At 40.3% G+C, this 11,475-nt stretch overlaps 1 protein-coding gene across 1 annotated transcript; it reads left to right on the top strand.

Moving 5' to 3' along the window:
- Positions 1 to 149: 149 nt before the first annotated feature.
- On the top strand, positions 150 to 9,646 carry tmprss2 (transmembrane serine protease 2). The gene is made up of 14 exons (XM_037119567.1): positions 150 to 273; positions 840 to 874; positions 1,963 to 2,152; positions 3,832 to 3,924; positions 4,036 to 4,152; positions 4,263 to 4,392; positions 6,187 to 6,303; positions 6,446 to 6,486; positions 6,596 to 6,764; positions 7,022 to 7,194; positions 7,295 to 7,390; positions 7,587 to 7,729; positions 8,600 to 8,752; positions 9,374 to 9,646. Exons 2-14 carry the CDS (start codon positions 860 to 862, stop codon positions 9,380 to 9,382), a joined length of 1,446 nt encoding a protein of 481 aa, XP_036975462.1. The 5' UTR covers positions 150 to 273; positions 840 to 859; the 3' UTR covers positions 9,383 to 9,646.
- Positions 9,647 to 11,475: the final 1,829 nt, after the last annotated feature.

Raw genomic sequence — 11,475 nt, 5'->3', positions numbered from 1 at the left:
CCCCATCACAAATCAGTGGATGGCTGGAGCGATGCAGCCCTGGGCTCACTGTTTTCACTTCATTCACCTTATCTGAAATCCTGGCTGTAAACAGAAGATAATGAGTATCGTCAATAACCTTGTGTTTGTCCATGTCAAGTGGCGTTTGAAGCAAGTGGCACACAGCCATGGAAAAGGCGTGGTCACGGCTGTTGATTACATGCAGGGATTGCGTGAACGTGAGAAACGGAGAGAAACGGGGAGTGGAAGGACCGACACAGCCGGAGCCCTGAGGTAATTTGTGGGAATTTCAAGGTTTTTTAGTGTTATACTTGGGAGCTTGTGATCTAGAAATTCTCTGTGTTTGGTTGGAGTGTTTCTCGTGTATATGAGGCAGGTGTGTCATGGGAGTTTTTTCTTTTTTCTTGTGCATGTTAATGAACAAGTTGCTGAATCATTTTTTAACCTTGCCAATTTTCTAGGGTTAGGGTTAGGGTGATTGACAAAGTTTGATGTTTAGTTGTTTATTTGAGTAGAGTTTGGGCTGTGTTTGGGTCATATTAACATGTCTTTTACACGTTGTAGCCCAGCTTCTGCTGTTTAATTTGATACAAAATATGACTATATTCTTTAATAATAAGTGCAGTAGTGGCTCTGTGGTTGTTCTGCATGTCTTAAGGGTTAGGGTTAGGGGTTAGGTTTAAAAACTTTAATGAATCTATACATGAATGTTGCTTTACTCAGTCCTTCATACAGTGTATCATATACTTAACTTGTGAGCAGTACTTCATTTATCTTGATAATAAAAAAAAAAAAACCTGTATAATCCCTTTCCCTTGTTTGTCGGTCTACCTCCTCAGGCAGTGGAACCAGTTTCAGCATGAATAATAATCAGGTATGTTCAGTTTCGTGGTAAAGGGCAACATTTAGACATCTGGATACACACTTAATTGTTTCCTTTTTTTTAAGAGTTAACTCGCCCACTGTTTACCACAAACACTAACACATGTAGTTGATGCTTTATTTGAGAAAAGCTAGATCCCTTTTAGCTCATGTTATCTACTGAGCGTGTCTTTAGTCCTGACAGGGATGGAATGAAACTAAGTACATTTACTCAACAGCTGTACTTAAGTATAATTCTGAGGTTGACTTTTCCATTTTTTGCACCTCTTTATACCTCTGCATTTTGGATGAACAACTGTACTTTTAACTCCACATAACTTATATAACTTAATAGTTGGTAACTTTTGGTGATTCCAATAGTCAGCCAAATCGATAATCTGTCTACTGATAGTATACAGTGTATATATATATATATATATATATATATATATATATATATATATATATATATATATATATATGAATTACTCCTAGAGTTTCCCTGTGGTATTCCTGTTGTTGCGCAGCGTTAACAACATGGCTGCCTCTAATGGCCTGGCTAGTGAGACTCTGTTGTCAGTTCGGTGAAAAGGCAAAGAAGAACACCTGGTTGTAGAAATGAGCTGGTAGGTTTTATTTCTTACAGATCTGGTAGAAAGAATGACAGTTTTGAACTGTTGCATGTTCCGGTAACAAGGGGAGACACATACCAGCAGGGCAGCAGACTTTGACACGACACCGGCATGCTCAGCCATGGCAGATCCTTTGGCGATCCTTTGTGCCGTAATTCCTTTTTTGCGGGAAAAATCCAGCTTGTGGGCAGGTTGAATAGCATAGTAATATCAAGTTTCATTTGGGAACCAATCTACATGCCGATGGTGTCATTTTTGCTTCAGCCATAACATTGTGACATCAGAACTGACTTCAGAATGATAAATTAAAGGAAAAAAAACGCTGATTGCTTGTTGAGTATAAAAAATAATAATCCCGTAATGCATTTTAAATACATTTAATATCCAGCACTTAAACACTTTTATACTTTTTACACAAGTATGAGTCTTGGGGTACTTTTTACAACACTGATTCGTCACTTTGCTTTAGTTCCAGACAAATGGTCCCGTCTATGACAACGCAGGGTTTCAGCATGAGGAAGGAAGATCCCCTCCATACTCCCAGGGTGTATACCCTTACATCCCACAGGAGACCCCCAGCTATGTTGCTGTCCTTCCCCAGACCATCAACACCCATGAGACCACTCTTGAAACACCAAATAACACAGGACAAAAGAAAGGTACAGTAATATTTGATGAACGTGTTGTCACCACCCTGTTGTTAGGTGATACTCTGTGGAATAAAGAGGTGGGTAAACATTGACTTCCAGTCAGTCACAAGGAAATATACAGTCATATGAACGGAAATCATTCTAAAATGTAATTTGAAAGTGAGTCTTACTTGACTATATAACTTATGAAATGAATAAAATGTTCTTCCTCTTACAAATGAAACATATTCATGAGGAGTAAAACACACCCTTGGTCGGATTAAATACGGTCTGAAGTTTTGTTGCTGCGGTCTTATTTAGCCGAGCGTGACTCACAGTTTATTTATGCAAATGTTAGAAATCATTTCACGGATATTGCTGCGTGCCTACAGAAGAGTGCGTTTCCCTAAATGACTTTACTGTAGCTGTGCTACTGTTACTCTGCTAATCTTTTACAATTTACTGTGTTAACGCAAAAAGTAATTTGCCTGGAACAGAGAATAACTATTCTAAGTACATGTACATTTTCCATCTAATTGTAATTCTTCAGTGTACCACTTTAATCAGTCATGCTGTGTATAAATGTATGAATTTAGTCCAGTTAACTTAAATCACAATAATGCAGACTTACTCATAAACACTGCGTTCAGTTATTACATGTAAAGTTAAGGCGAACTTCTTCTTCAACGTAATGTATTTTTCAAGGGTTTACTATTCAGTTTTTCTACATAGTAGTATTGCATTTCAAATGATTTATGTCTCCTGTAATAAATCACACATCTAATTTATACACACCGACTCAACATTTAACTTTGCATTAAATGTGACCATCTACATTGAAGTTGTGTGATATAACTGGACGGATATTTACATGGAGTAAAAATACTTAAATGATTGGCAAATTATTTTTGACTGTTAGTACTGTTAATCCAATTCTTCAGAAAAGGTTGCACAGTCTCGCTTTTAACCGCTGAGACACTGCTCACTAACACTATACCACAGAGATTCAAATGTCAGCATAAACGGGCGGAAAACTGGTAAATCATTTGAGAGAAAACTTCTTTTAAGCCTCCACTTCATTCCCCATTATGGCCGTGTTTCAAGCACATTATCACTTTATTAGTGACCTAATACACAGCGCCTTGAATGGGGTTGTATGGAAATGACTGGGGTAAGGATGGCAGTCGTATCTTATGGTTCACTTTTTTTCCAGTGGATCTTCCCCTGGGATAAAGTCAAGTGCATTATTTTGACACGTGTGTGTGTGTGTGTGTGTGTGTGTGTGTGTGTGTGTGTGTGTCAAGTGTTTGATTTGTTGAATTGGTAAAGCTAATTTGATCCTAAAAACATATGACATGGTGTGCCTTATCGTAATTTGTAAATAGAACATTTCAAAAAATGAACTTTCACATTAGAGATTATGCTTATGACAAACATGGAATTGAACATTGAATTCTTGATAAACATAATGCTAGCTCTCTGCTGTGTTTTATCTCGACAATGGGTTTAGTTTTTTGCAATATCTGCAATAGAATATCATACTGAACATGCAAATATCTGCCAAGCTTGATATTTGCCTGTATGATACTATGTAAATCTTGAACAACGAGCGATATCCATTTTAGTTTCGCATAACCCAGTTCACCAAGGCCATGCATATAGATGTAATCCAGCTATATGAATGACTTTATTGTTGTGTTGCCTTGCAGGAATAAAGAAATGTCCCTGGAGTTACATACTGTGTGGGTCCCTGTGTGTGCTCGCTGTACTGGCAGTTATCGGCCTCTTGCTCTGGTACTTCTGTAAGTGAGGATGAGAATCTTTGTAGCATCACATCATGATTTTTTGTCATTACATCAATTTAGTTTGCTGATCCTGTGTCCTCTCATTTGCATGTACATGTGTGTTTGCAGTATACTACCAGTGTTTACTGGGGAAGTTGTGCAGGATTGGTGGGAAGTGTCTCAGCCCCTCCCAGTGGTGTGACGGTGTTATGGACTGTTCTCATGGAGAGGATGAAGCTCAGTGCTGTGAGATATCCACATCAACATCCAGTCTTCCAAACATGTGGATGTGCCTTTGTACATCAGATCACTGAACAGCATGGTGGATGGGTAGCAATGTTTTCTCTGTTCCACAGTTCGCCTCCATGGGACCAACTTCATCCTCGAAAGTTACTCAGCTGACAGCCAGAGTTGGATGCCGGTGTGTGCTGATAATTGGGACAACAACTATGGGAGAGCTGTGTGTGAGCAAATGGGATACAGCAGGTACTGATTGTCATCCTCACTACCGTTCACCGCACAGTGTTGGTGTTGTTGCTGGAACATCATAAGAAATGTGGCTGAGCACCGTCATTGCAACTGACCAACCATGTTTGATCATGTCATAGATTTGCATCTCAGAGAAAAAGATTGGAAAAATACACAAATGGGAGAAACCAGTCTACATAACATCGTGGAAGGATTTATTTTAACGCAAAAAATGTTTGCCTAACCCTAAGCAAGCATTCTTGTTGCCTAAACCTTACCAAGTGTTTTGTTGCCTAAACCTAACCGAGTGTTTTGTTGCTTAAACCTAACCAAGCGTTTTGTTGCTTAAACCTAACCTAGTGTTTTGTTGCCTAAACCTAACCAAGCGTTGTGTTGCTTAAACCTAACCTAGTGTTTTGTTGTCTAAACCTAACCTAGCGTTTTGTTGCCTAAACCTAACCAAGCGTTTTGTTGCCTAAACCTAACCAAGCGTTTTGTTGCCTAAACCTAACCTAGCGTTTTGTTGCCTAAACCTAACCTAGCGTTTTGTTGTCTAAACCTAACCTAGCGTTTTGTTGTCTAAACCTAACCTAGTGTTTTGTTGTCTAAACCTAACCTAGCGTTTTGTTGCCTAAACCTAACCAAGCGTTTTGTTGCCTAAACCTAACCAAGCGTTTTGTTGCCTAAACCTAACCAAACGTTTTGTTGCCTAAACCTAACCAGGTATACTTGTTGCCTAAACAAACAGCCATCCAGCAACATAAACCTGAAAAAAAGAAAATGTTTGAATCTAGTAGAGAGACCAGACAAAACTCAGTCAGTCACAACAGCTGGCCCCAGATGCAGATTTTCTCACTCTGTGGTGAGTTGAAATGATGTTCAAGGAACAACACCAACGCGGCATCAAATAGACAGTTGTTCACCTCCCACTTCTGTGTTTTCTTACTTTTGTATGAAAGCTGAAACACACAGGATGATCAATGGGTTTACTGAAACATGGAGCTTATATTTTTACTGATACCTAGAAGTATACAGTGTATTCCCTGTAATTTTATTATGTTCAGAGAGTCAAAGCCTCTAAAACAGCATGTAGACTTTGATATGTTGCTTAAACTTAGTGCAAAGCTGAGGTAAGTTGAAGATTAGCAGGAACATTAAGTAAACCTGGGAGTCCCACAACTCATATGTAGTTTTAGGGGATACTTAATATATGAATTGCTTGAACTGCAAAACTAATTAATGATAATATATATATATATATATATATATATATATATATATATATATATATATATATATATATATATATATATTTTACATAATGCAGATTTACATACAGATTTTTCATAGCTGTAATCAGGGAGGGCATTGAATGGTTGAACTCAATCAGCAGAATAAATGCCGACATACTTTTCTGCAAAACATGGATATGCTTTTACAATTATCTGTTTCTTTTCACCTTTTTATTAACGTTTTCATCCAAATTATCTGCTTGTTGTTACTATAAACATGGCTGGGAATTATCCCAATCTCTTCTTAAAAAATATCCAGTGATTTGGCACTTGCAAATATTGAGACTGTGGTCAGGGGCATCGCAGCCTTGCCGTTTACATGTAGTTTATATACATGTAATGCAAACATGATATAACACTCTTTGTAGAAATGTTGATATGCTACGTATGACACGTGCATTTGAACGTATCCTTGTTTTGCAGAAAGTGACAACATTTGCTGGCTGACATCCAATCCTTTTTTAGAGATTCGGTATATTGCAGTGACCTCTTCTGTTTTGCATGTCTATCCATCCAACAGCGAGGATTACGTGTCCTCTAGTGAAGCCAGTGCAGGTTCCATTGCCTCGAAGGGATACATGAGGTTAAAGCATGGGAGTAACCATGGATCACGCATACAGTCACAGCTCACTTACAGGTAGGGCAGCCCACCCACTGTATCACTGGATTTACACTTTATACACAGCACCGCAGTGATTGCGTTCACACACAGAGCTGAGTCAAATCTCATTTCTCACTTACCCCGAATGCCTTTTTTCCCTCATCCTTTTCTTTTACAGCTTACTTTGCTTTGAAAGAGCGGTCAAACTTCGTTGTGTTGGTAAGCTACTGGTTGGGACACAGTTACACGCCTGAAGATATGTATGATTTTAAGAGATATGTGCAGTGCCTTCCTGATAATGAGATTCTCTTTTCTTCCTCATCCTCAGAATGCGGAGAAAGCTCGGCAGCCCCCAGCACTCGCATCGTGGGCGGCACGGAGGCAGCGAATGGGGCCTGGCCGTGGCAGGTCAGTCTCCAGATTCAAGGTCAACACGTTTGTGGAGGCTCCATCATCGGCCGCCAGTGGATCCTATCAGCTGCGCACTGCTTCCAAACGTGAGTGCTTAGTCTTTCTGCCGTTAAAGGACGAGTTCACACAAAAAAGAGAATTCAGTCATTACCTACTCACCCCAGTGCCGATGGGAAGTCAGGTAAAGTTTCGTAGTCCACGAAAAAATTCACGCCCACAGCATTGTCCTAAACATCTAAAGCAGCTAGGTACTTGTTGAATTTTTATTTTGGACCCATGTCGACTATTTTTCACTCACTTTTGATGGACATTCCCTGTGTTTCGCTGTTTCGTCTCCTGGCAGGTACTCTGACCCGAAATTGTGGAAGGTATACTCTGGCAACGTGCGCTTGTCGGCATTTATCTCGGCCTCTGGCGCAAGAGTTAACAAAATCATAAGTCATAAGGGATTTGACACAGATACTAATAACAATGACATCGCTCTTCTAAAGCTCGATACGCCTTTGACATTCACGGGTAAGTACTTACCAGGAACATTTATATTTCATTGATTGCATGGGTATATACCGTCAGTGTCACTTCAACACAGAGAGTAACATACATGTTTATGTCTCAGGAACAGTGAAGCCTGTGTGCCTTCCTAACTTTGGAGTGGATCTCTCTGCTGGACAGCAAGCCTGGATTACAGGCTGGGGAGCCTTGCGCTCATCTGGTGAGTGTTTAAAAGATCTTCCGTGCTTACTGAGCACGTACCTCTCACTCCTCCCTGTAGATTATTTGTTGAAATGTTTTCGGGGGGTCGCCCGCTTTTTAAGGTTTAAAGTACAAGTTAGGAGACTGTGCTTTTTAATGCTTCACTGAGCTAACTGTGGACGTACAACCATTATTTTTTTTTTTTTTTCTCTCAGGACCATCCCCTAACACACTCAATCAGGCCCAAGTGACCATCTACAGCAGAGAGACGTGCAACGCGCCTCAGGTGTTAGACGGAGCGATCACAGAGACCATGATCTGTGCTGGCAAGCTGGAGGGAGGAGTCGACTCATGTCAGGTTCGTCTTTTCTCTCTGTCGTGCACACACACACTCACACAGCCGTACACCAGGGAAAGAAACACGGTCATCCCTGTGGACTATGATAATCAACCACAAAGCCATTATGGATATCGGGGATCACCCTGCCAGGGCTAAGGGGGGGAAGGGCTACTGGGGAAGGGACCATCCCTCTCATGTCCAAACCTTGACCCCTGACCCACAGATTAGCTTTTTTCCCAATTAATCACATGTCCCCAGTTCCGTGCCGTTCCTGGGTTATTTAGTCTGGAATTTGTCTCAGAAAGAAACACACACTCTAAGGCTGCTCCTGAATGCCTGGACTTCACCTCTCTTGTGGACCTTGCGGGCATGTTACTGGGATGTGCGCGTGTCGATATGCTGAGGGCTATCCAAACCCACAATTCATCTAAAACCAGTCCACAATGGGCCTCAAGCAGGCTTTCTGCAGACTTACAGAGAGTCCGCCTCGAATGCAGACAACAGACGCAAAATGAGATCTGGTTACAGCCTCAGAGGCAGAACCCTATTTATTCCTGTGAAGCGTGACGCCAAAAAAAAGTTCTACTTCTCAGACATTTGCATTGTGGGCCCCCGAAAAAACGGGACTTTCAGACCAAACGGATTTGATTAGTTGCTTTATTAAAACATTACTTGAAAAATGCAGGCAAGACATAAGTAACCACATCATGAACAGACATAATTAAGTAGAAGTTTAGGCTATAGAAGTAAAAAAAAGAAAAGCCGCTGGCAGGCTCATGCCCTCGTGGAAATGATGTGATGACAGCGATTATGTCACAGTATGTACAGTAAGCGGCTAAAGTCAACATTTGGATTCAGCCTCACCTTATTTCTCAATTTGTGTTGCAGGGTGACAGTGGAGGGCCTCTGGTGGTCAAACAAGGGAATGTATGGTGGCTGGCAGGGGACACTAGCTGGGGGATTGGATGTGCTTGGAAAAACAAGCCCGGAGTCTACGGCAACGTAACCTATTTTAAGAACTGGGTGTATGAGCAAATGCAGGTACAGTAACTGCAACGGAGGCGTCATTTTGTTTGTTTTGTGCACAAATGTGATTAAAATTTTACAAAGACACTGATCTTCTCTTTCACAGTTGACAGTCATATCAGCTTTTTGACCTTTTTTATCTAACAGGAATCAGATAGAGGGCAAATAATTAACAACATGGGCTCTTGGTATAAATAACAAGTTTTAGTAAGGAATTTTTTTGCTACTCTTGCTACGTGTTGTCTTTTATATCCGTATTTCTTCCAAATAAACCCAAATACCTCAACCACGTAGACCTGCAAACCATGAGAAAAGGAAACTGAACTGAAAAAATGAGCAGACTGAAGAACTGAGATCAGTTAAACCAGCAACCTTTTCATTCATTAAATCATCCCATCTAATGTAAATATGAAAAAATAAATAAATATATGAATAGAGCCATAAGCCTCATAGAGCGTGCTGGACAAATGCACATTTGATACTGCAGCAAGCAACGGATAAAGAGATCTACAATCTTAGAACACTAAGTTAAAGAAGGTGACCCTACCTGAATGTAGTGGGTTAGGCATGAGTGACATGTAATGATTCCAACTTAAGATTTTAATACTGTATTTTTTTTGTTTTTCATCTTCACAGAATGAGTGACAGCGTTCTCGGTGAACCTGAAGACAATCCTCCTCCTTTCACTAATCAGCAGTACTTACTCAAACACGCTCACTTTTGCACTTTAAATCCAAAGCTCTGAGGGAAATAGTTGATCGGGAAGGTTTTCTTAAGAACCGAAAACCAAAAGAGGAAGATTTTTTTTTGTTTTTTTTTATACACTACTCATTAGTACAGATTGAATGTTTATATTTGAACAAAATCAAGTTATTTATTTGTTTTAATAAAACAAATTTTGCACAAAGAGTTTCCGAACTCGTCATTTCGCTCTGCAAGAAGGTTTTGCAAGAAGGTGAAATCCCACTTTAGTTCATGCGTCCACTAGGCTTGCTGTGGTAGTCAGTGTTACGGGAGTAACACGTCATCCTTTTGAATTTTTTTGATCAATGGGCCGACGTGATTGGACGACAGACTCTTCAATTGCACCTATTCATTACGCATTATTGGAACTTGAACCCAACGCTGATACCTGACAGCGTTAATGAGGGAATAGGGTGTTTGCTAACGTTAACCCTGCTGAGGGGTTGGAGATCTTTCTTGTTCTGTTACTTCCGGATTGTACAAAACTGCTCAAACCTTCACCAGTTAAACGCTTTTAATGTGAAGCCAAAGCATTAGGAAATGTTAAAGTAAAACAGAGCTCTACAGATAGTGAGCTTCTTTTCTTGGGAAAAAAAAAAGCTGGTTGTATCGGTTGTTATTACTGGTGTTGGCGTGGGCTTATTAGCTGGTGGGAAATTCGCGGCGACCCTCGCGTCCACATATTCACATGTTGACTACTGGATGAATTCCACCTGCTAAGGAAGACTGGGGAATGCGATTGAAATCTCAGAAAATAATTCAGTGAGACTCTGTATCGAATTATCGCTTCAAAGTCAACAAACCTCCTCGTCGGCCTCTGTTGACGGTCAGTCCCGCCTCGATATAAAACACTTGTTTTGCGTCATGTTTACAGCTTAACGGGGTTGGCACACCTTTTTAGACAGTTATCAGTATCGCCGAGTTGCACTTTGTACATTTTAAAACAGCAATAATTGTTTGTAGGTTACCGTGTCACTGACGATAAACATGAATCTGCACTATCAATGTCTGCACGTGATGCGTAACTCGAAGGAGTTGCCTTTGCGTTTGTTTTGGGAAAGCCATCTTTGATAAGGGTTTATATCACCCATAAAACTGTAACCTGTGTATCTTTTTATCACTGGTCACGCAAAGTCGCCTCAACATGAATTCTGGTGTTACAGCAGCAGCACAAAGACGGAAATAACAACAGATACAGAACCTCTATGTAGGCAGCCAGTGTAGACCACAATATGATTATATATGATTACGATTATAGATGGATGGATTCGATACTAGTGCAACATCTGTAGTGCAAAATGACACGCAAGCATACATTAAAAAGTTTTGGTGGTCCAAATGTACACAGCTCTTGAAATTTCAGTGCCTTTTGACCTTTTTCACACGTGCGAAAAGAATTTAATGACACAAAAAAAAAAAAAAACCTTTTGGAAAACTCCTCCCAGAATGAAACTCCTCAGTATTCATGTCCTGAAGGATAGACACAGTGACTTTTGGAAACAATATTGCAGACACCCACGTTTCCCTCCTTATTAGGATTATCTGGGAGTGTGCATTACGAAATTTGAATAGTTTCGGGTTTGTACATTGATGGACAGGATGGTCTATGATTATAAAAACTGAAGCCGACATTGAAAACACAGTGAAGGAAAACAAACACAACAATGGCTGCTGCATTAAAGTGCAGGCCTTCTGACACCTGAGCTGGATCAGTTTTTTTACTAAAAGTGCTCCAACCTTTGACCATTTGTTGTGAAGCTGATGAGAGTTGTTTTCGAGAACATTGCCGGCGTTTCAGAACAGTTTTATGGGTAACAAAGCACTAAAACAGCTGGTTGAGCTCAATCACCTTTTGTGGATCTTTTAAACCTGAAGGTGCGCAATAGGCTGACGGTAACTTAATTACTTTTCCGCCATGTTTTGAATGATGTTGCGTTTATTTCCCTGTCCCATGTTCATTTGTGATGTTTTGTGCTGTGCCGTATCAGCCTGGT

This window comes from Acanthopagrus latus, chromosome 13, assembly GCF_904848185.1.
Source record: "Acanthopagrus latus isolate v.2019 chromosome 13, fAcaLat1.1, whole genome shotgun sequence".
NCBI classification, from domain to species: domain Eukaryota; kingdom Metazoa; phylum Chordata; class Actinopteri; order Spariformes; family Sparidae; genus Acanthopagrus; species Acanthopagrus latus.
The sequence above is the reverse complement of the archived record's forward strand: the minus strand, read 5'-3'. Positions and strand labels throughout refer to the sequence as shown.

Bases quoted from the DNA above. Each gene is read 5' to 3' on its own strand.
- tmprss2 (XM_037119567.1), top strand. The intron at 2,153-3,831 runs GTACAGTAATAT...GTTGCCTTGCAG, and splicing joins TAACACAGGACAAAAGAAAG to GAATAAAGAAATGTCCCTGG. The intron at 4,393-6,186 runs GTACTGATTGTC...TCCATCCAACAG, and splicing joins GAGCAAATGGGATACAGCAG to CGAGGATTACGTGTCCTCTA.